The sequence below is a fragment of the Molossus molossus genome, unplaced genomic scaffold (genome assembly GCF_014108415.1).
Source record: "Molossus molossus isolate mMolMol1 unplaced genomic scaffold, mMolMol1.p scaffold_m16_p_16, whole genome shotgun sequence".
Classification (NCBI taxonomy): domain Eukaryota; kingdom Metazoa; phylum Chordata; class Mammalia; order Chiroptera; family Molossidae; genus Molossus; species Molossus molossus.
In genome coordinates this window covers 59487821-59513011 of record NW_023425351.1, presented here as the reverse complement: position 1 = coordinate 59513011, position 25191 = coordinate 59487821, and the positions used below count along the sequence as shown (strand labels likewise).

The 25191-nt window shown below is 42.6% G+C and overlaps 1 protein-coding gene across 1 annotated transcript in view; it reads left to right on the top strand.

The window, feature by feature from the left end:
• Nucleotides 1–23690, top strand: part of TNFRSF11B (TNF receptor superfamily member 11b) — a 28701-nt gene extending 5011 nt beyond the window's left edge. Inside the window, exons 2-5 of the mRNA XM_036263843.1 lie at nt 14650–15019; nt 18961–19152; nt 20925–21149; nt 22903–23690. Coding sequence (XP_036119736.1) covers nt 14650–15019; nt 18961–19152; nt 20925–21149; nt 22903–23291 — 1176 coding nt within the window. The 3' untranslated portion in view covers nt 23292–23690. The remainder of the gene's footprint in view (nt 1–14649; nt 15020–18960; nt 19153–20924; nt 21150–22902) is intronic.
• Nucleotides 23691–25191: the final 1501 nt, after the last annotated feature.

Here is a 25191-nt window from a genome sequence, read left to right as displayed (position 1 = left end):
CTATGGAGTTCATAAAGACCCATTTTTTTTTTTTTTTTTTTTTTTACTGTATCCAAATTCCTATAAAAGCTTATCTTATTATTTATTTATTTATTTATTTATTTATTTTTTTATCTTTATTGTTGAATGTATTACAGATATTCCTCATTTTTCTCCCATTGACTCCCGCCCCCCTCCCACCTGCCTCCCGCCTTTTCCCACACGGATGTCTGTGTCCATTGGTTATGCATATAAGTTCTTTGGTTTATTGCTTCCCACCCCGCTACCTCCTTCCCTTTGAGGTTTGTCAGTCTAGCGACCAATTTGTATGAAGGCCCATTCTTAAGCGAGTGAAACAAAGATGAGCTAGTTTCAAATATTGACCCTTAGTGTTGCTGCCTAAGGTCATTTGAACCTGTGTTCCGACCATCCCATCTGGTTGATTCAAGCATCAAGTGTTCATTTTTGGTTTTGATATATTTTATGTTTGTAAAATGTGCCAATGGAGCTATCAAGTAGGCATTTGGATTTGAAAAAGTTTCGAGCTCAGCAGAAGCCCAAGCTGGATATAAAAATCTAGGTTGTCAGCAAAGAGTGGGATTTGAAAGCATAGGGGGAAGGGTGATTTCACATGGCAAGAGAAGAGAGCCAGAAGCAGGTCCAGAGCACATTTCTGATACTGATAGTCTGGTGAACAAAATGCAAATATGAACAATAATAGTAGCCATGCTTAGAAAAGAAAACAAAAATCAAAATAAAACCCAGCAACCCACAATAGCAGGAACTAGTGGATCGGAAATCCTAGCAACATCTGTAAACTATCTGTGAAGAAGAAAGAGTGAGGTATGGCCAACTTGAAATAGATACAAGGACAGTATTTTTATGTGACATGTAATTAGATTTTGGAACTCACTACCACAGAATATTTTGGGGTAACTAGCATAGAATGTCTAAAAAAAGAATTCTTTTAGACAGTTGTGAGGGATAAGAATAGTGTTACAACACATTAGGTAAGAAGCTGTGTGGTACTCACTCCCTCTTGCATTTATCTGGTCGCTCTAAATTAATGTTCCCAAGGCCGGAAGAGTCTACAGATGCACTAAAATGGCTTTTCACAATGACAAGGTGACATAACTTCCCAGGGGTTGGGTAGATTTGTTTTTCGCCCCCATTTCACAGAAGCACCTGAGTCAGCCTGACCATAAATGGATAGAAGATGTAGAAGGAAATGCAATGTCATTCCTGAAGCTCTTCCAAAAAAAAAAAAAAAATGTAATGTGCTCCTAACGGGCTCTATTTATTACCTCTTACTGTGATTTAAATAACGTTTCTCTCTCTTAAGCTATAGTTTTAATACTCTGAAAACATTGTTTAATTTCCTCAAATCATCTTCTATAAAAATAAAAAGAATCGCTTTAGGATTTTCACTGCCATTTATAGTCTGTACCTTGGAAGCATTTTCTATAAGTGCCTCTTAAATAATCAACTCTAAAATAGAAAAATAGGTGTCAAGATTAATTTAGATGTAAAGCAAGACAGTAATTCATCTAAGCTTTGTGACTGCCTTCGGTAAATTCAATTTTCTTCTCTGGTCTTTGATCCAACAACCTCAATTCCTTTGCCACGTAGTAATGTTATTTTGTTAAAAAAAAAACAAAAACTATTTCTTTTATTCTTAGAGAATATGGGTGTCAGGACCCTATTCCTTAGAAAGTTCCCCCTACCATTAATTGCCACCACCACCACCACTAAATAGAAAGAAATGTAATTTAGGAATTCAACGATGGGCCATACTGATGATAGATCTCAACAGCAGCAGACAAGAGGCAAGAGATGTAATGTCTCTGTCTTGCTTCAGACTCAGGTCTAGTTGGTGACTCCACTCATTAGGGTCTTACTTTACTCATCTCTAAAACAGGGTGTTGGACCAGGTGCACGCAGAAGGCTTTTTTCTGTTTTAAGCTCTGTCATTGAAAAAGTGAATTTGAAAAATGATCGATTATACTGTGCATTATTTACTATTCCACACATGCAAAAATCAAATGGACTTTTTAAACAATAAGTATTTAAATAAGTATTTGTATTTAAATGCTTAAATGTTTATTCCACTTTAGTATTATTGTTGAAGTTTTAGAATAAATATTTAAAGCAAACTTACTTGTTCCTAAAGGAATGCTCTTTTTTTTTTTTAAGTCTATTTTGTTGCAGTTGTCAAAGTTTCTTCTGCTCAGCTGACTTCAGGTATAAGGAATTCTGTGTAGATCAATGAGATCACAAGAGGAAGCAGCTTTCGAAATGTCACCCACTTTTAAGTAGTAGGACTTGTTTTAGGATCAAAGATTATTCTTTGAAACCAAAAACTATTTCCCCATTCCGAAACAAGTTCTTGTTGTCTTTAGCTAGTATGCACAGAAGTCATTAATGTGCCTGTTTTCTATATTTCGTTTAGTTAGAAGCCGGGTCCAAGACATTCCCCCAGGACTTACTGTAGAGGTATAATTATGGTCACTGGCAATCTCCTTATTCTCCCTGAGCAGAATGTTCTTTGAATTTGTATTCACAAGGAAGTACTTGACAATTGCCTACCTCTCCTTAGAATAAATGCCAATCCTTCAGGCGGAGTACGCATAATGAGGAGGAGGTTGGCATGACCATTAAATACTACACTGAATATTCCACCTGGCGGTCGACAGAACCCTCTGCTCTGTCTCTTCTTTTAATACCTGTCTCTTCCTTCAATACCCAGTGAAAGGAAGAAAATCAACTAGAATGTGCTGAAATAAAGGTAAACTAAAAGGTATGAATGGTGGTCATTGAGCGACGATGTAGTTGCTAATGCTATTTGTAAATTGTTCTCATTTCTCCTCCCAGAAACTTAGTAAGATTGCACCTCACAGCCTCCTTCTGGTGGAGAAGCGGGGTGGTGTGGTGTGAACACTTCTGGCCAATCAGTCACTTCTGGATTAGAGCACTCGATTATCAACATATGACCCCCGATGTATTTTTTCTCTTCCCCTCCTCCACAACGAGCCAGCCATGGTCCAGATATTAGTTGCTATATCATCCTAAGTCCTGGGCAAAGGCCAATGCGAGCAGCCTCCAGTGGACCCATGAGGGATGTAGCACGAGTGAGAAGTCGACCTTTGTTATTTTTAAGCCACGGAGATTTTTGAAGTGGGTGGCGCAGCATAAATCCCAGCCAGTCTGGACTAACCCAGTAGCCAAACCCCAGTCATAGCTCTGGTCAGGGAGGGGCAGTCACTGCAGAGAACACTTAAAAATCACAAATGACTAAAATCAATGGTTTTAGATGACCTATCTAAACTCCTTTTCCATCAAAGGTATGGTTAGCAGGACTCATGTGCGAGAACTTCTGATGCTGAACATTCAAGCTTTAGGGATTACGTAAAATTTAGAGATTGCAGAAAAGCTTAGCTGGCTCAAAAGGAGAAGGTAAACAGATACTTAACAGGAGACTGTAAATCAAACACCCTAGTCTAGGAGAGTAAACAGACAGGGCTCATGTGTTTCTTTTCCTGTGTCCGACTGGCCCTCCCTCGGTGGAGGCTCATTCACCTGCCTTGCTGGGACACCGTGCACCTGTTTACGCTAAGCCAAAGGAGGAGACCACAAAACAGAAGGACACCCTTCTTAGAATATATGAAAGTCACAACAATCCTATTATACAGAGATAAATATCTATTTCACGGAGGTGAAAACGGAGTAATTTTTCCTCAGGCTGGTTACCTGGCTGAGAAGTTTTTCTGCCCTAAAGGAGCTTCGCTCGAGCTCCCGAGTCCAGTGGAAAATACCCATCAGTCAGAGCCGCGCCCCTGTGGGTGCCCTCATCCCAGAGTTCTCTTCTCTGCCGGGGTTGACAGTGCCCCAGGGTGGGACTCAGAGGGCCAAATCCCCAGGCTGGGTGATGCCAATGTATTTTCACCCCTTTCCTTCCTTCAGCTCCGGGGGCCACCGTGGTGTTTTGTTTTGTTTTTAATTAAATGACTGGGCCTCTTTATTGGACATGAGCTCTAAGTCCGATTCCTTAGGGAACAGAGCATGAGGCAAACACGTGTGGTTACAGGACCTTATTGAAACGTGCAGTCGCAGAGGAGTGAGTGACAGCGTGTGGGCAGAGGAGAAAGGGGAGCAGCGTCGAGGGGCGCGTGGCTGGGGGGCTGCTGCTTCGGGTGAAGTTCCAGTTCCTCAACCTCACGGGGCCCTGCTCCTGAGAGGCTGTGCGAACTGTCTGTCAGGGCGGGAGAGGGACAAGACTGTATCCACCAGAGCAGACAGGCAGACAGGCAGACAGATAGACAGACAGGCAGACAGGCAGACAGGCAGACAGGCAGACAGATAGACAGACAGGCAGACAGGCAGACAGATAGACAGACAGGCAGACAGGCAGACAGGCAGACAGGCAGACAGATAGACAGACAGGCAGACAGGCAGACAGATAGACAGACAGGCAGACAGGCAGACAGGCAGACAGGCAGACAGACAGATAGATGGAGCTGACAAAAAATGTCCGGCTGATAGAAAAGTTTTATAAGAGGTTTTTTTGAGCCCAGATTTTGCGGACACGCCCAGAAGCAAAATCTCCCTGGACCGAGAACACGCCCAGGAGCATGGCGGTTTTGCGGTGCCTTTTATGCTTTTAGAATCAAAGAAGGAAACATAAGGAAGGTACATGAAATCCACTGGTGGATCAAGGAGGCGAGAGAAAGCAAAGCGAGGGGGAGCTCTAGGGTTGTATAAAAAGCAAACTGGAGAAGCACACATTTTACGTTGGTGGGTACAGTAGTTAATAATGAACATTTACAGTACATGGAGGTGGTCTGTGGGGACAAGGTGAGGGGTTCGGGGCTCTCTGGTGCCTGCAGTTGTGCCTTTGAGGGGTCTAGAAAAGAAAGGCATACTGACACTTCAAAGGTATGTTATCCTAGGTGCATAGGAACAGTGGAAAGGGATCACTAAAGGTAAAGACTGACCTTTGCTAAGGAAGCGGTAAGCCTGGGACATGACTACCCGCGTGGCCAGCACAGTTCTGGATTTACCAGCAGACCATCCTGTGTGGTTACTTTTGGTCACTAAGCTTGCAGGCTTGCCAAGTATTCCCCTGAGCTTGTCAGGTTTATTACACAGCCCTTGTTTGTTCACAATAGATCAATAGATAGACAAGCGGTAGATCTTACTGAATGTTACAGTGTATTGTAGTTGATCATTTATATGCCGATCTCCTTTCTAAGAATGGAAGTCCCCAGGGAGAACAGTCTGTTATTAAAGACTTAGATTCAAACAAGAGTGGACTTGAATCCCAGCTGGAATGTGTATAAGCCCTGTGACCTCTGCAAAGTCACCTACCTTCTCCAAATCAGTTTCTTTATCTATAACATGGGGATAATCCTATCTCCTCAAAGGTGGTTGGAGAGAGCCCTGGCCGGGTAGCTCAGTTGGTTAGAGCATCGTTCTGATATGCCAAGGTCGTGGGTTCGATCCATGATCAGGGTGCATACAAGAGGCAAATAATGAATGCATAAATAAGTGGAACAACGAATTGATGTTTCTCCCTCTCTCCTCCTTTCTCTCTCTATCTCTCTCACTAAAACAAAAAATGATGGTTGGAGGTCTTGAAGAAAGGGCTTAGTATAGAGCCCACTGTATTATGACATCCTAGCTGTTATTATTCACCATACCACACAGGGTTTCTAGTATGGTCTTTTACATGTTGTAGGCACACAGTAAATGTCTACATATTTAAATCAGATGTTATTCTACTTCATTTCTACTTCTGGTTTCTATTCTATTTCATAACCACCATGGTTTTTCTTTTCTAACTTCACCAGCTGCCCTTGACCATATACTGATTGGGCTTTAATCCAGGTCATTAGCAACCAAAGGGGATTCATAAGATGTTGTGAGCCATGTACTATCTTCAAAGGAAAACACTGTAGAAATGAAATGGAATTTGATGTGCAAAACTATCAAGGTACTAAATGCATTGCCAGTCTGAGCCCCAAATGCCAGGGACTGTAGATGGAAAACTCTGTCTTGATCCACCTCTGCGCAGATCAGGTGGGCCTGAACGGACATGAACATCAGAACAATTTCAACCAGCCTTGCTGCTAAGTTGAAGTTTTTAGAATTGATGTTAGATCTCAAGTCTGGTGATTAACAGAGGCTCAAGAGAAAAAATATTAAGACCTGGGAGCCAAAATATGCGAGATTTCTGCATACATTCCTTGGAAAGTTTTAAGTGTTTACTTGCATTACAAGTTCTTCTTTTCAGAGTCCCCCCCCCCCCCCTTTTATTTATTAATCTGTCAAATGTTAATTGTGTGTAACACTCCTCTGAAGCACCCAAAGCATCATAAACAAATCTGTCCTGACAATTCTGGTTGATTCCAAAAATAAACAAGCTACTGCTAATTAATTTAAAAGCCTTCAAACAACTAAAGGAAAGTCTGAAGGGAACCAGAAAATCGCATTTTAAAGTTAAGTTTTACTTGGAGACAGTTCTTCAGCTCCAAGGGAAGCAAAATAGTGTAGAATTTGGCCCAGCGATTCATCTAATAAATCATAACTGCTTGTGTTTCCTTTCCGCTGTTTGCCTGGCAAAAGCTTTTGGGAGAAAATCAGCTCTGAATAGATGGACAGAGTTCATTCAGCTGCTCTTACTTCCTACCTACAGACATAATCTTCAGCCACACAACGGGCTGTTGTGAAAATTATTAAGCAAGTGACAGACCCTCAGGTAGGGAGCGGGCAGCACAGATACACCCCTGAAATGAACAGCCTGCTTTTTTTACCTGTAGCATGGAAGCTAAATACAAATGGGACAGTTCATGCACAATGAAAGATGCTTTGAAAACACCTTCCTTTAGGCTAATTGTCATCACTACCATTTTACGATGAGAAAATTGCAGATTCTGTGCTTGTCCTTGCAAATGTATCCTTTACATGTGGCTATTCATCTGGGTCTATAGAATCATCAATGGTCCTAATTACACATAGTAGATATTCTTTCACTATATCTGTGGAACTGAATACAATTAAATTCGCTATCTTGAATACTTGCTAGGTGTAAGGCACTATGCTAAGCATTTAAGGAGTCTGGAGACAAATACATTTCCATCAGGGCTCTCTGTGGGAACCTATGGAACTGCCTTGAAGCATTTCACCCAAACCAAGAAAAGGATTTCAGTCGGGAAGAACTGAAACTGGTTTTAAAAACACGTCAGAAATGCTTTTCCTGGACACCGTTAAGAACAGCATAGATAATCAACTTATGGCACATTTTCCGTGTGTTGCTTTTTATTGGACAAGAAACGTGAAAAGATCTCCAGAAATGTGTCTGATTCAAAATGTCTCCCATTACTCTCATCCTGTGTGATTAGCTTATGTAATAATGCCTCATACTTGTCTGGGACTTCATTCTTTATTAAGTTAACTTGTGTCTCTTTACTCATCTAACATATAACGATTATACAAGGATGGGTAAAATAAGGATTATTGCCATTTTAGAGGAAAGGTAGTGGCCCACGGTTACTAACCTGATGGTCTAACTGGGTTTGGAACCCTGCGGTGCGTATTCCAAATGCAGGTTCCCAGCTGGGAGGGCCCTTGTCAACTTACGTCGATCTAATTGATTGCCATGCCATACACTTTTTAGTTATTCATTACCCCTTTAGCATTCTTGAAACTCTGTGATATCCCTGCTTTTTTAACATTCTGCTTTTCATCCCATCTTGCAAATGTTTATGAGTCCCAAAGATGAACATATTTGTCCTTTTTGCTTGTATGCAACATCCTTGGGTAATGCCATGTGATCCTTTTGCTTCTAGAGTCATTTATGTGTTGATAACCCCAGAAGCTGTGTCCTTAGCTGCATTTTGGCCCTGAATTCCCAGTACTTACGTCCATTTGAGTCTCATGGATGGAAGATGTTCCAAACTAAATTCATTGTCTTTCTCCACAGCTGTCTCCTCCGTCTGTCACTAATCGATGCCAACATCACATACCTAATGGTTAGACTTCTGGGCATGTCCTTCAAGTGCCCTTTTGTCCCCCTCCCTATGCAGTCGGCCAACAGATTGTATCTGTCCCTTCCTCTCCTCCATTACTAGGGTCTAACTTCAGCCCCTCCTCATCTCTGACCTGTCTCGCTGTCGATTCTCTTTCTTCTTTCTTCTGCAGACAATGATTTTGTGGTGATTTATGAGTGTTTTACATCAGGCTGGGTTTTTAGATGAATGTTCCTATGAAACAGGAACATTAACTTATTCCCCTCCATCGCTTAGCAGTATTTTCAGAGCATGGTAATTATTTCAATAAGTGTTTGCTGAATGAATGAATATACAAGTTATTTAAGGAATGGAGGAAGATACAAAAGAACTACTACAGTTTAAGACTGTAGAAAATCAAATAAGCTAACCTCCATTGGAAACATTTCTTTGTTTTTTCCAAGGCACTCAAAGCCTATTTATCAAATGAATGAAGCTGAAAGAATGAATGAGTGAATGAATAAAACCCTTTACATGTAGCCCAAAGCTGCTCACAACAAACATTACTTTATCTCATGAACTCATTTAAAAGTTTCATTCTATTCTGTAGCCGGTTTTGATATAAAATACTGGGGAAAAGGTTTTTTATGTTTTGTTTCATTTTTCTAAATAAGCATTATAGTTCGTACTACAGGAGCTCTTTAGGAAACTCACCGTGATATATATTCTGAATGTTTCTTTTCCAAGATGAACTATAAAATGGCATGGTTCCCAAACTGACCAGAAGTTTACCTAACTCGGGGTAGTCCTCAAATAGTTTTCTGCGGCAACGATTATGACGAGGGATCACAGAAGGAACTCCCAAACCAAGTAGTTATTTCAAGCTTTGCGTGGGCTCCTTCTAATGAATTTTCCATAAATGGAAACCCCTGGGTCATTCACGGTTCCGCATACCAGAGGGCAACTCCAGTGGTATGGGATTGGCTGCGTTGCATAACGTGAAAATAAACTTGCTGGAGGAAATGCATTCTTCTCTTGTCCTTCAGGAAGAAGGATGCACCAGTAGAAGGCTGTAGCCAAGTCACTTATCACCTGAGAAATGTCCTTCTCAGTAGCTGTGGACAAGAGCTGCTCTTAGCACAGAGAAAGAAAAGTCAGCATCAGTTTATATGGACTTTGGGAAGGCTCTGGTTGATGTTCTAACTTTCATGATCTCCAAACTTTATGCTCTTGAGTCTAAATAAAACAAAAAAATAGCCCTTAAGGGCTACTTTGGGACTGCATGAAGCCTATAGGATAAAGGAGAGCATTTGGTAAATGTTAAAGGATTTGGCCAAAAAATAGTATTCTACGGCACGTGCCCCGGGCTTGAATTCTGTGTCTGCTAATTGCTGTGACCAGGGATGGTTAATTATTTGTTCTAAGACTCATTTTTTGTAGCTGGTAGAGACTTGATGATAATGGTAAAACATCCTAGAGTAGCTACACACCAAAATATTATAAAGATTATCTTTTAGTCCACTGCCAGGCACAGACTAGAGATTTAACGTGTGTATGTAAGAATGGAATAGACAGGACAGAATCCTGTCTTCATGTTCCCGTTTCGGCTGCCTGCGCAGGTTATACCCGCATCACTCTACTTCCCAAATGGGGAATTTTCATTAGAAATTGTATGTGTTCGGGATTAAGAATTGGGTGATGAATTGAAAAACCAGGCAAAGCTTTTAATAATAAAAATCATACAAATATATCATAAACATTTTATTTTGACTTAAAACATTTAAATAAGCACTTACTCGCCTATACTTTGAGATCTGGCCAGGGCCTTCTAGGAATGTGTGTTCGCCAACACGGGACTCCATGCTGCCTTTCAGACAGGACCCGCATCTGTCATGTACAGCTCGTTCATCTCAGCTTTGGAATTTAAAGACATTTATGCAGTAAATGGGTTACATAATCCTTCTAGATGTTCTCACCATTTTGCTTTTACAATTGTCTCAGCTGCCTCAAATTTACGGTCGGATTTTTTCCTTTGCTTTTTCCATTTTTGTAGCTCATTTTTGTCAAGTCACCGCCCAGAGCATTCCATTTACTTTGTATACAAAAGTAATTCTTTTTTCACACCCATGATTATTGGCTTACATAAGAGTGAGCTGAACGACCTAATGATTGTTACACTACAGCGTAAACAGATGCACATATACCACGAGCACACGCAGATGCAGCCTCACGCATGCAGCTGACCAGCGTGCAACCCCACAGGAAGGGCCGGCGGGAGCAGGCATGCTAGCGGAGAAGGCAGAGCTGAGAATTTGGGGTGCGGGCGCAATGGAAGAAAAGGAAGGCATGGGTGAATCTGAGAAGTGGAGATCGGAGAGAGTTTTGCAGTCACAGGGGTTTCGCGAATAAAGTGATGGAGCAAGGAGGTAGGAAGGGTGTTAGAGCAAGACCTGTGTGCCTAAGTTCAGCTCTGTCCAAGCACAGAATACGAGAGTGGGAGAGCTGGAGAAGGCCTTAGAGAACAATCAGTTCGGCCCCTCAGCCCCCAACTTACACATAACCATCTGCAGACATTTGCCAGATGAGGCAAGCTGTTGGGCTTGAGATGGAAAATCCTTTAACTCTGTCCAACGTGAAACATGGAAGGTGAGAAGAAGAACAAAGCTCTCCGAGATGGAGCCTTAACTGTCCTCTCCCGGAAAGAGGCACGGGCGCTTCAGGAAGACATCCTGGACCAGTGACGAGTGGTCCTCATGCCCTTCAAGCCCAGGTGGTCTGCACCAAAGGACAGACAGATGGGGGATGGGAGGGGGAAGAAAGGGAAAATGGAGAGAAAATTCCATTTAACTGTTTTCTTTTTAAATCCTCACCTGAGGATACTTTTTTCCACTTATCATTAGATAGAGTGGGAGAGAGAGAAACATCGATGTCCGCATGACCCCGACAGGGCTGCAGCCCAAACCACAACCAAGGTGCATGTCCTTGACCAGAATCGAACCCATGACGCTTTGGTCGGTGGACCGATGCTCTACCGCTGAGCCAAACCAGTCAGGGTTTAATTTTTTCTTTTAAAGTCAAGCATAGACCCAAAACAGCATGGCCTGTTCTGCAAACAGCACTTTATACCTCTGTAGACACACTTGCGTGCGTGTCCCGACTCTGGCAGAAGTTCCTCCGGGGAGACGCAATGTACACTGAAAACAGTTTTGAACTCTTATCAGATTTGAAACCCTACCAGCTGGCAAAAGGGATAAAGCCAGTGTCAAGACGCCTGTCTTCCTGTGGCATCCTTTTCAGTGCACTTCCAGGAGATGCCAAAGAAAGTGAGAGAGAGGGCTGATGAAGAGTTCTATTAATCCTGCCCGTCCTCTGCACAGTAACCCCTTCCAGAAATTTCATGTGGGAACTGGGGCTAACCAGAGATTGAGACCTAAACATCCAATCTTGGCCACAGAGAGTTCTGTCTTTTTACCAAAGTGGAAAATTTTCAAGTAAAACCCAGAGGCCCCATGGAACTTGCGGAAACAAGTCTGCAGCTCCTGAAGGCTTTCCTGTGTGTTTTTTTTTTTGTTTTTTTTTTTTTGTGTGTAAATATATAGGATGATCTACGCAGGGGCCTTGGGGAAACTGCCTACAACGATACAATTGCTCTCTATTCCTTAAGTCAACCTTGTTTATATTTTTCTCTGTGGATTCCCTTCACAACTTCTCTGTAGTTTGAAGAAATGGGAACACATTTTCAAAGCATGGCTTCAGGAAACCACCAGTATCACGTCCAATGGCCTGGAAAACACGCATCGATGCAGCCTCCTTGGTCGGACCTTGCATTTGCATGTGCACGGCTCCTCCAGAGAGGAACACAGGCATTATCTAGGGGGTTTCCCGCCCTGTCCTCATCACTTTTTTTTTAAATTTTTTCTTTATTGGTTTTAGAGAGAGAGGAAGGAGAAGAGAGGCAGAAACATGAATAAAAGAGATTATTGATTGGCCGTCCCCAGCGTGCCCCCAACTGGGGATCAGGCCCACAACACGGGCATGCGCCCTGACCGGGAATTGAACCGGCAACCTCTTGGTGCATGGGTCCATGCTCAACCACTGAGCCACCCCGGCCGGGCCTCACCACTTCTTGATAAGGGAGAAGAGAGTCAGCACTGAGGAAGTGGGCACAGCTGAACCGCACTGAAATGGGAAAGGGGGGATGCTGGGAAGTTGGGCTGCAGGAGGGCTCAGGACTGCAGCTCTACCAGGGTGGAGCTCACTCCTTAGTAGCCTGCAAGACAGGCATCTTGAAAGCAACGGATCCTTCCAAAGTGAACAGCAAGAGAAAAGAATCATTTCTCATTTCTTTCCTTGTCTCTGCAAGTTGTACCACAGAAATTTTTTCCTAGCATTGAGGATTTTAGAAACACGTGAGCCAACTCTGCACAAGGGGCCTTGAAAGATGTGGCATAATATATTCAAATGACCAAGAAGCCACAAAGTCATTGCATCTTGCTTTGTTTCCTTTACGACACTGATCATTATTTGTAATTATTTATTTCTTCTCTGCTGTCTGCCTCCTCGCTAGACTGTGAGCTCCAGAGGGCATGGCCCATCTTTGTTTTGTGCACTACCATATGCTAAGTTCCTTCTCCAGTGCCTGGTATACAGTGGGTACGCAATACATGGGTGTTGGATGAATAGATTCCATCTATTCCTGAAAGATGGAGAGCAAACCAATACTTGCACCCAGTTCTGGTTCACTTCTTTCTTCTAATGTCCACCCACTCCAGCTGAGCCAATAAGAAACCACTAGGAACTTTAAGAATATGTTCCCCCAGAAAACCTCAGGTTATGAGGGTGTCACCCTGATTTTGTGCTGTATTCTATGTTTTGTTGGTTAGGAGTCTTTCACATCACAGCACTTTGAAAATGTATCTTGGATAGACGGTCCATGGCCCTAAGTGAGATACTTTGTTTTTTTCCTTCTGGTTTATCAGCTCATAGCAGGTTCGGTCAGCCCCAATGCTTGTTGGGTTCCAATAAGAAGTGAATGAAATTACTCGGATTAAAATGACCAAATGCCACTTACCTTTGTCCCTCCTAACTCCAGAGGGAGTGCCGTTTCTCTAGTGTGGTATGATTTTTCCCAGGTCAAGGGGTTTCTTTGAAATTTCCTGAGTTCTGCAAAGAAGAGAGTTGGGAAAAGTTTATTGTATTTGGTCTGCCACCTCCCCAAAGCCTGAAAATAGTCAGTGTTGATCCCTTTCCCAAAAACAAATAATACAAACCAAACAAAGCACCCCTACACACAATTAACGGTTTCTCCCGAGCGTGTGTTTCCTGCAGTTAGCGTGAAGAGCGACTTCCGTGCTCCTGGAAGACCCTTTGAGATCTAGACTAGAAGACAACACCTAGTCGGAGCTGCCCTTCCAAGCAGCAGCCTTGCTCACAAAATCCTCCTTCTTCTGCTGCATAGAATTCTTGCTGCCATATGTATGGATACTTAGGAAACCCTGTCTGCTCCCTGAAGTTTTTCCCAGTGAACCTGAAAAGAGGTGGTCATTTAATTTTCTAGACGTCATTGACCCATGAGAGTCAAGACTGGGCTAAGTGAGGTTCCGGAGGAAACATCAGTCTTAACATTCTAGGACTCTTTCCAGTGGATTGCAAGATCTGTGGGGATAGGGACTATGCCTTACTCACCAGCATATTCCTGGTATATTCCTGGTAGGCATTCAAAGCGTATCTGTGGAATGAATGAATGAATGAATGAATGATCAGGATGACTGATGATATCATCATATACACTTTGCACATCCCTACCTCTTTACTTCATCAAGTCTTAGAATGGATGAACTAAAAGGGAGATATCATTCAGTCCTAAACATGGCTACTGGGACCTCCCCATTTAAATATTGTAATTTCTCCCATCACCTCCAAGTTTTCAATCTTTTACTTGCTAATTTTTTTTTTTACAACACTTTTCTTCTAATATGTGACTTATCTGTAAGTTTGTTATTTATTTCCTCACTCCCCCAAATGGATTGTCAACTCCACAACAGCAGGGTTTCTTGCCTGTTTTATTCCCTCATGCTTCCCAATGGCCCAGAACAGAGTTTGGCACATAGTAAGGGCTCAATGACTATTTATCAAGTGAATAAACAAAAGAATAATTTTTGAGTACAGACTCCATCCATCAGAATCACTGCAAAAGTTTTTCTCGAATCCCTAACTCAGTTCCACACCTGTGGAATCAGAATGTTTAGGGATGCAGGTCCTAGAAATCTCCATTTTTACCAAGGAGTGTGGTGTGGCCCTTCTGAGAACCACTAGTCCATCCAACTCCGTCATCTAGAGAGAACCCTGAAGTCCAAGGAGATGGGGTGTCTTTGAGGCCATGGGGTTATTTCGTAGTGCACCTAACTGGAGTAATTTCTATTTTGATAAGCTTTCTGGTCCAGTTATCTATGAGCAGGTCTTACTTAATACAGGTGTGCTGCCATCACTGCCTCGGTCTTGGAGATTCAGCTAATAGAGGGCAAGAATTACGGCCTCTGAATTTACTTTGTAGAACCGCTCAGGAGGCAGGAAGTTCGTAAGGGATTCTGATTCTTGTGATACCTCTGCCCCGAAGAACCACCCTATTTCCATGCTGACATCGCCACCACTGTCTTTCTCCTTCTAGTTCCTGGACATCTCCATCAAATGGACCACCCAGGAAGCCTTTCCTCCGAAGTACCTTCATTATGACCCAGAAACCTCTCGCCAGCTGATGTGTGACAAGTGTCCCCCTGGAACCTACTTAAAACAGCACTGCACAGCAAGGCGGAAGACCGTGTGCGCGCCCTGTGCTGACAACTACTACACGGACGCCTGGCACACCAGCGACGAGTGTCTGTACTGCAACACCGCGTGCAAGGAGCTGCAGCACGTCAAGCAGGAGTGCAGTCGCACCCACAACCGCGTGTGTGAGTGCGAGGAAGGGCGGTACCTGGAGGTGGAGTTCTGCCTGAAGCACCGGAGCTGCCCGCCCGGGTTCGGCGTGGTACAAGCTGGTATGTAGCGGCTGTCCAGGCAGCAAGATGAATTAGCATCGTTCGGAGTCTAGTAGCAGGAACGCTGAAGGCAACACTTTTGTCTGATGATAGTCAGGATAGCAAATGGCAAAGGTAATGGAACCTGCGTGATATGTGCTGTGCATCTGTCTGGATGGCTGCCAGACGACTCTTTCTCAGAGGAATCCTCTGCCACTCCAGGGTGATTTAGTGACAAATCTCAAATGCAGCAAATTGCTCTCTAATGAGATGCAGGATGGATAGTGTTTTTAAAGGGACACACTCCGAGCTGCACTGTTTATAGCTGAGAGATGCCGCTATGGTTCACTTCAGCTCGGACGGCTTCAAACTGCGGTGCCTTTTGACATCAGAAATCTTAATTGACACCAAGAGAGTCATTATGCTGATATTGACGAGGCTCTGCAATGCTAACAATGAGCAGTTGTAATTAATTATGCAAAAAATGAGAATGGTTAGGGAAAATGCATTTCATTATAAAAAAAATGAAGCTACTTCTTCCTTTGACATGCGAGTTGAGTGTCTGGGAGGATAAAGACTGCAGCCCTATCTCGTCAATGAGCTTTTTCTTTATCTTAGACAAAACAGATTGTCAAGCCAAGAGGAAGTACTTGTCTACAAACAAAGTACCTTTTGCACAGCATAGGTTAAGGCCAGTGTGCACTGAATCTTTTAAAGCTGCAACCCACATTTTTTTTTTTTTTCTATCACATTCACAAAGCTTCCATGTAGTCTCATAGCTTGGGCAAGTGAAGAGTAATTCACTTAATTTCTGGAGGAAATAGTCATCAGTACAGATTCTGATCACTCAGTTTGAAGCAGTATCTCAGCCTCTGCACCACTGACATTTTGGACAGGGTAATTCTTTTTGGAGCAGCAGTCTTGTGCATGGTCGAGTGCTAAGCAGCACCCCTGGTCTCTAGTCACTAGATGCTCCACCCCCCAGTGGTGACAACCGAAAATGTCTCCAGATATTACCAATTGTGCCCTAATGGCAAAATTGCCCCTGGTTGACAACCACTGTTTTAGAGGATGCTAATTATTTGGAATTCTTTTAATTTTCAAATTAAAAGATGTACAGACTTTAATGTGTTAGGTGGCAAATACAAAGCAAACATATTCAAAAATTGAAATCGACTGTTTCCTAAATTGCTAATCTTGTCAGATTAATCACAGAAGGTCCAAATTGCATGAGAGTTCCTTAAAAATACCTCTCGGAGGAGTATTCGAGGGCATAATTGGTGGCACTTCCTAGTTTTTCTTGGATGATACTTTGGGACGCAAAAGCTAAGCCAAGCTGTAGAAGGGAAAAGCCAATCCAACAAAACCAAATTTGTTTAACTCAGTTCAGTAAGTTGTATATTTAGAAAAATTAATGAAGGGTCGAGGCAGCTTGGAAATTAGAAAGTTTCAAAAAAATAATGGAAATAGCAAGGATTTTTCTCACGTAAACATGGGAATCTGCTTGCAGAATGAAGCAAGCTGCCAGCCAGACAACTGGGGCCAAGACACACGTTTATTCTGTTTATTCACAGTGGGGCTTCTCCACCGCCCCTCCCTAAAGTCCACCAAGGAGTTCCTCATGGACAGTGCGAGTTTCCAGCCCAAAGAGAAGGAAGTACTATGCCATGTTATTCTAGAGAGTATTCATTAACCATTCCTTTTTTGTTGTTGTTGTTTTGACATCAGATTGTCTCCATATTTTATTAACTTTATGTTATCAGTTAGTCTTTTTTTTTTTATCCTCACCTGAGGACATACCTTGATATCATGTTCAGATAGAGTGGGAGGGAGGAAGAGAGAGAGAGAGAGAGAGAGAGACATCGACATGAAAGGGACACACAGCGACATGGCTGCCACCCGCATGACCCAACCAGGGCCGGGGACAAACTGCAACCGAGGTACGTGCCCTTAGTAGGAACCAGACCCAGCGGATGCTCTAGCCGCTGAGCCAAACCAGCCAGGGCTATCAGTTAGTCTTATAATTCCTATGTCATTAGTTATGACCAACATGGTGAAATTCTCAGCTGTAGAACCTAACTTCTCTCATCATTATGATATTTGACATTTGACCTGCCAGATTGTACGCTGTATGTTTCCACTGATATTAGTAAGGTAACATCCTTTACTTAGATGGATAAATCTTCCTTTATAAAAAAATTCTACCAGTCGTAAAACTGGAAAGTCCTATTCAGCAAGGTCATTATATAAAGCCTCCAGAGACATTAAGAAACTTGATTTCTATCATTTTTGGATTTCTTTTGTTAAAGAACTTTAAAGGTTAAGCTACCGGAAAGAATGTCTTACACCAATGACTTTCTCATTGGGGTGCATATAAAGATCCAAGCTCCCCCTCACCACCCCCTTCTCCTCCAGAAAATAAAAATAATAAAATAAAAAAGACCCAAACCATCAATGTGTGTCTGAAGAATGACAACTTCTTTGCGCAGTTGGCTTTCCAGAACATGTGGCAGGTGGCAAAGGGGGACTTGGATCCTGGTGTCCAGGTCCACTTACTTCCAGAATATTAGCCATGAAAGAATACCATGGACTCCCTGCCCAAATACCTTCACTCAAGCTGTTATAGAATTTGGTGTGCAGTTGCATGTCATTTAAAAAGAGGAATATAGTAAGAGAGTACTTTAAAAAAAATGTGCCCTCTCTGTACGTCAGTTCCCAAGATGTCGTCACTGTAACAGTGGAGGTGGCATTGCACATGTGAAGGTTGTCTGCCTCTGGCTTCTCTTCTCTTTTCTTTTGCCAGCCCTTCGTCCTTGTTGCTGGTCAATGCATCATTACTCTCTTTAGAAGAAGCAGGAGATAAAACTAGAAGCAAACCATTTTGCTCTCCCTCCCCCCCTCCCCCAGATTGGATACAATGAGGTGAAAGGTTCGAATTCGTAATAACTGAAGTTTATTAACTTTCCATAGCTTTCATTTGTCCCCTTTCATTTGTTGTCTTGCATAAGCGAGAATTGGCCTGTAAAAGCCCCGTTTGAACACTGGAGTCTAAATCTGTTCAACTAGCTTACACTAGATGGAGGTATTTTCATATGCAAATGCACTGTAATGTATGATTTATCCATGAATAACAGAGTCAAGGGTTTGAAGGTATTTCGTTTTAATGGCATCTTTAGTTGTTGACTGGTTCAAGTTTGCCTACCAATGATTTCTCCAAATTTGTCAAGTATTTTTCCACCGTGAAATAAAATGCCCTTGCAGTCCCCCTGCCCTGAAATTTTAACGACCAGCCTCTTTTAAAACTCAACAGTTTAAGCAAACGGTATATCATCTTCCATTTACTGTGGAGCTTAACTGCAGGCTGACGCTTTGGAGTCAGCGGCCAACTTTATTGCCACCTTCAGAAGTTTATGATAATGCTGTAAATTTTTACTTCTCAAGGTTAGCATGCTTATGAGTAGCTTCGCAATTATGATTCGGGAAAGAAAGAACCTCGGTAGGAATTTAACACTGGAATTTAACAATGCAGCAGTCAGTGGGCACTGATTTCGGAGAAGGGGTCACCTCACTTCCACTGCAGCTCCCCTGATGCTTTTCCAGGATGACGTGTTAGGAATGTGGTGGACGAGACCTACTGGCCTTGCAGATCACTCAGGACAGAGGAACACCCTCCCTTCTTCCCTCCCCTCTCACATTTCCGAAGTGTTTAGTAGGTAACAGAGAAACAAACTTGCATTTGTATGACTAGGAGGGGAGCCTGCCGAGGGACCGCCATCTGCAGTTCTGTTCTGTCCGTGGCACGAAGTGAAAAGTCGGAATGCCTGCGGTCTGGTGCAGCATTCATAATCAAAGCATAGCAACACAGCAGTTAAGGGAAAAGTCTTTCTCAAACTTTGTCGAGAGGGTATCTGCTGTGACAGTGTTTGAGAAGAAGGTGCTCAGTGGCTCGGTATTTTCCGCAGGAACCCCGGAGCGAAACACGGTTTGCGGAAGATGTCCAGATGGGTTCTTCTCGAATGAGACGTCCTCCAAAGCACCCTGTAGGAAACACACCAACTGCAGCGCGTTCGGTCTCCTTCTGACTCAGAGGGGAAATGCGACGCACGACAGTGTATGTTCCAGAAGCAGTGAGTCGACGCACAAATGTGGCATAGGTAACTATCAATCAGAACGTCAGCCCTCCACCGCCGGGGAGGAACACAAGACCCTCTGGCCACCTTCTTCGTCAAGCTCATATTTTCTTTCTTGCGTTTTAACCTGCATTCTACTCAAGACCATTCTCTGTGCATCACTGGGAAAGCCACAACTCAGGGTCCTTCAAAAAGTCCTCGTCTTCTCATAGATCATGCTCTAAACCCTAGCAGAATTTTCTGTTATATATTTTTATCACTTTTTTAAAAAATATATGTTTTTATTGATGTTTTAGAAAGAGAGGGAGAGAGTTAGAAACAGTAATGTGAAAGAGAAACATGGATCGGCTGCCTCTTTCACGCCCCCTAGTGAGGATCGAGCCTGTACCCCGGGCTTGTGCCCTGAATGGGAATTGAACCCAGACCTCTCAGTCCATGGGGCAATGCTCAATCCACTGAGCTACACCGGCTGTGCCATTTTTATCACTTTTAAGAGTACCTGTGTTATTAACCAAAGTGTACATTGACAACTAAGAAGCACAGTGACATAAATTGATGACAAATTAGAAATGTAAAACTGGCTTTTCCCTGTGGTATGCTGCATCGATTGCACGGAGGTTCCACATTCCTCTGTGTCAAACTCTTTATTCAGGAGGGTCATTAGGTCCAAGCTTGAGTTATTGGAATGTATCTCACGTTGGCAATGCCACTAATCAGATTGGTGTCTTCACCCTGTCACTCCAACCACTAGACTAATCTCACACCTTCTACCAAGGTCTCATTGCACTAAGGATAATCTGTCTCTTAGCATTTAGCTAAACAGCATCATGAACCAGCTCGACTCCTCCACGATCTGTTTGTAGGACACAGACGTGTATGAGGCATAGGAATGTGGACTAGGAGATGAAAGGTTCCAGCCCAGTCCCAACACTGTCTCACTGTGTAATCGCAACCTTAGACGAGTCATTCAGCCTTTCTGCTTTCTTATCTAAAAAAAATGGAATAAGGGAACGGGTAGTAAGAGGAGTGACTTCTAACTTCAACATCCTCTTTGATACCTTTAAACTTTTATTTTCGGCACTCACTGAGCACTTACTGTATGCCAGGTTCTTTGCAATATGGGCTTTAATCTTTACAAAGACACTGTGAAGGTTGCTCAAGTTCAATATCGGGCATGAAGAGCAGAGCCAGGGTTCAAACCCAGGCCTGATGAGTCCAAAGACAAACTCGTAATCCCTGGGATACACTGACCCTACCCCGACATTGGGCCATTGTACCTCTTTTCTAGATGACATGGTTTTTCGAGTGTGACTATTTTCTCATTTGAGATATGCTTATATGTTTATATATATACTTATTCCAAAATGTAAACTATGTGTTTGTGTTTGTACAAAAATAATACACTGTTCCAGATCACTTTCTAGCTCCTTCTAAAGCAATGATTGCATTTGTTTTGGCACTGATCTTGAAATATCCTATGATCTTGAAATATCCTTGAAATATCAAATAACCTTTCACAGAATGTTAATATTTACATTAAATCATAGAATTTTTGCTGTAATTTATTTATAGCAATATTGTGTTCTTATTAAACATTTATTAAACTTTCTCTCTGCAAATGCCCTAAAAGAACATTAGAGAAGACACAGCCCCGTTTGAATGGCAACCTACCACTAAGACCAGCCAACAGAAGGCTGATTTGATTCACATTTTGCACGTTAGCGTATGGATTTTGTCCAACAGGCTTCCAAGCATCCAACTGTTGAGTAAATCTCGGTTTTCCCACTTCCCTTTAGATGTCACCCTGTGCGAGGAGGCATTCTTCCGGTTTGCTGTCCCTACCAAGTTTACCCCTAACTGGCTCAGTGTCCTGGTGGACAACCTGCCTGGCACCAAAGTAAACACAGAGAGTGTAGAGAGGATAAAAAGACGACACAGCTCACAAGAACAGACTTTCCAGCTGCTGAAGTTATGGAAACATCAAAACAAAGACCAGGACATGGTCAAGAAGATCATTCAAGGTATGGTATCCTGAAATAAACAAGTCGAGCGGAAATCAGAGACACCCTTTAATCATGGGTTTAGTTGTGTGGATGATGTTTCCTTTCTGAAATTATTATGGGATGAAAAAGTTTTCACGAAATGATGGTGTAGACACTGTTCCCTGAGCAGTCGTGCAGGATCTTATTCTCACCACCCCCACCCGCCCCCACCTGCCCCCACCCCCCGCCTCTATGTTTTTAGTGTATAAAGAAGCCCTGATGCATTTCAAGTGCAGGGCTAGACCTCAGGATCTTCTTCTAACTTCCTTAGCGGTTTTATTAGTGTCCCCTCCGACCTTCCTAAAAGTTCTTTAACCACTTTGAATCTTACCTTGCATTTCCACCAAGAAGCTCCATTGTATTTATTTGGTAATTCTCTCTAGAGAGCCTCCCAGTGTCTTACAGATAGCCTCATTAATCCTCACTACATAGCCTATTTTAAAATTACCATTTTAATAGCATATGTTGTAAGGATTAATGAGATAAGGTCTGTAAAGTGTTTGAGTTTCTTGGAGAACAGGGCTAGTTAAAACCACTTTTAGAGTTTTTTAAAGAATCTCCTTTAGCACGTGAGTGTGTGCGCGCGTGTGTTTGTGGGGAGGTGATGATGTTGATGAGAGACTCCGAAGGGAAAAGTCAATTTCATACATTGTGGACCAGAAGCTTTAGGTTATACAGCACAAAGAGTTCTGAATTCAATCAGCAAGGGGAGGACATGGCAGAGGAAAATGAAGGAGGTTTTTATAAGGCAGACAACGTCAATGAGAAATTCATTCTCTTCACTCGAGCAAAATGACCAAGGAGCCTACCCTAAAAGCCTCAAACCTCTAAAACGGAGGCAACAGATGTTAGGAGGCTAACATTTTCACAGCTAAATGCTTTGACTTGTGCAAAGAGTAAACTTTTCTTCTGTTTTCCACAAACAAAATGTATTCTTTGGAAGTATAATTAGCCCTGAAGCAAAAAGAAAGGGAAACAGAGAATCAGAAACTTAGCGTTGGAAGGGACAAAATCCCTTTTTTATAAAGGAGGACATTTCAACCCAGAAAGATGAACTGCCGTGCCTTAGGGCTCAGATACTAAATGACTCGTGTCATTAATAGAAACATTAGTTACTCCTTCTTATGTTTATGTCCTCGCTCATTATGGAAATAGAAATATTCCGCAGGCGGTGTGTATCACCACATTCCTGGCCTCATCCTACTGGGCTTTTACATTTTCTTCTCTGTGGTGGTAATTCTCTCCTGCTATGTATCAAAGACCATCTGAAGCAACTGCGTCTTTTAAAACAGCCCATATGTTAGATGTCAACGAATGAAAGTTTATATTAGAAACAACTAACTTGAATACTTTCTGTTTCTCTGAAATGTTATGGTTTTCCTTTCTCAAATGTTTTTTTTTAACAAAACTGACAATGCCAGTAATTTTCTACCAGTGATTTCCAAAATGAGGGCTCCTGCCCGAGCTTTGTCGGAAGCCTAGGATGTATGGCATATTATCCTACAATAACCCAACACGCCATTCATCTCAGTGCTCAGAAATAACTAACATCACTTAAGCCCCCTCCCCGGCCCCCCTGCAAAATAAATACATAAATACATAAGTACAGGAAAAGGTTATCGTTCAAGTTCTGAGACGCGGAGAGCCTCTGCCTCGGGTGGGGTGGCGGCCTTGCCTCGGGTGGGGTGGTGGCCTTGGAAGACGACGCGTGACTGTGTCTCTGCCTCTGCAGACATCGACCTCTGCGAAAAGAGCGTGCACAGGCACCTGGCGCACACAAACCTCACCTTGGAGCAGCTGCGCAGCCTGATGGACAGCCTGCCCGGGAAGAAGGTCACCGCGGAAGACATCGAAACCACGAGGGAGGCCTGCCAAGCCGGCCAGCAGATCCTGAAGCTGCTCAGCCTGTGGAGACTCCGAAACGGCGACCAGGACACGCTGAAGGGCCTCGTGCACGCCCTGAAGCACTTGAAAACGCACCGCTTCCCCAAGACGGTCGCGCAGAGCCTGAAGAAGACCATCCGGTTCCTCCACAGCCTCACCATGTACAGACTGTATCAGAAGCTGTTTTTAGAAATGATAGGGAACCAGGTCCAATCAGTAAAAATAAGCTGCTTATAACTGGGAAGGGCCACTGGGCTGTTTGCTCACTGTGGACCAGATCTGATGGAGGAGTGAACTGTTTCTCAGGCACTTGAGGGAGTCCAGGGGGTACATGATTTCTTTCTCGTGCTGAGGGCTAGATTTGGCCCCAGGGCACCAAAAGTCAAAACAAAACAAACAAAAACTATGGTATGGAGAAAGAACTAACTTCTCCCCCCAAAGTTCAATAAACCCCAAATAGTTTATCCAACTGACAGATCTGGTCCAATATCTACTGACTGTTTTCCCTTGTTACTGCTTGAAGTAATTCAACTGGAAATAAAAAACTAGACCCCATTGTGCCTTACTAAAGACGGGAATGTCTAACTTAAATAATTTCAGATTTCAGCTGCCTAGAAGCTTTTATTAGAAAGCCATTTTTTCCCCCTGTAAAAGTACTAATATATCTGTAACACTATTACAGTATTTACTATTTATATTCAGTCAGATGTAAGGTTTGTACATATTATCATCCTAAAGAAAAATTGTGTGGACTTAATTTTAGAAAGAAAAAATTTATATATTCTGTTTATTATGACAAATGAAAGAGATTAAATATATTTTTCAATGGAAAGTCTGTAGCGTCTCCTACTGGTACTGCCATTTTTCCTGTGTGGAGTATTTTTGTAATATAATTTTACCTAAATAAGCTATGGTATCATTTTACACAAAATGCGTTATTTAGTCAATTGTTTAATGTTGGAAACTGTTTGAAATATAAATTATCTGAATATTAGATGCGCTGAGAAATTGAATGTACCTTATTTAAAAGATTTTATGTTTTTGCTATATAAACAACATCATTAAAGTTTTCAAGTTATTTTTCATTGCTTTTTCTCTGTTTTTATTTGAATGGGGTATTATGGGGTCTGAGGTTTTATAAGTGTCTCTGTTCTTATACACAAGGACGTCTGGGAATTGTTAAAAATGCAGATTTCTGGGCTAATTTATCGATACAGTTTGGGAGAAGAGCAGAAACTTGCAACATGATGTAAAGCACTTTTTACACAAAAACTGGACTTTTGAAGTCAAGTGCAGCATAAAGTTTGCGCAAAGCCCTTATAACTGCTGACGTGAGCATGGTGAGGCCAACTACGTCAGTTATTTTGGTTACAAGTTATAGAAACTGTCACTACCTAGTTTAAGAAAACATTAATTGGAAGGGTGATGCATTGGGTTGAATGGTGCCCCTTCCCCAAATCGGTTCACTTTATAATCTGCAGAACTTGTAACTGTTACCTTATTTAGAAAAAGGGTCTTTGCAGATGTAATTAAGGATTTTGAGATGACAAAATCATCCTGGATTTTAGGCGGGCCCTGAATCCAATGACAAGTGTCTTTGTAAGAGTCACACAGAGGAGACAGACAGAAGAGAAGGTGATGTAGACAGAGATGGGGGTGGGAGTAATTTAATCATCAGCCAAGGAAGTGAGGGGACGCAAGGAAAAGACCATCCCCTGGAGCCTCTGGGGAGCAGTCTTGCTGACTTCTTGATTTTGGACTTCTGGTCTCCAGAACTACAAGAGAATTAATCAATCTGTTGTTTTAAGGCATCCAGTTGGTGGTAATTTGCTACAACAGCCACTGGAAACTAATATAAGCTGTATCCAAGCCTCGCAAATGGCAGAATTAAGGTAACTTGGGCACCATTGTGGGCAGAAATCCTGCACTGTTTCCTGATCTTAACATTTCTGTATCTTCCAGTTCAAAATTTCAAATTCCCAGGAGAGAAGTGCTGGTTGTCCTATATTGGTTTAAAGACATGGCCAGTGGCAATCCCCAAGAAGGGGCTACTGTGAGCAGGGCCCACTGTGGCCCATCCATCCCCAGCCTGTGTTCGTCTTTCCTCTCACTTCACGATGACTTCGAATTCAACGTG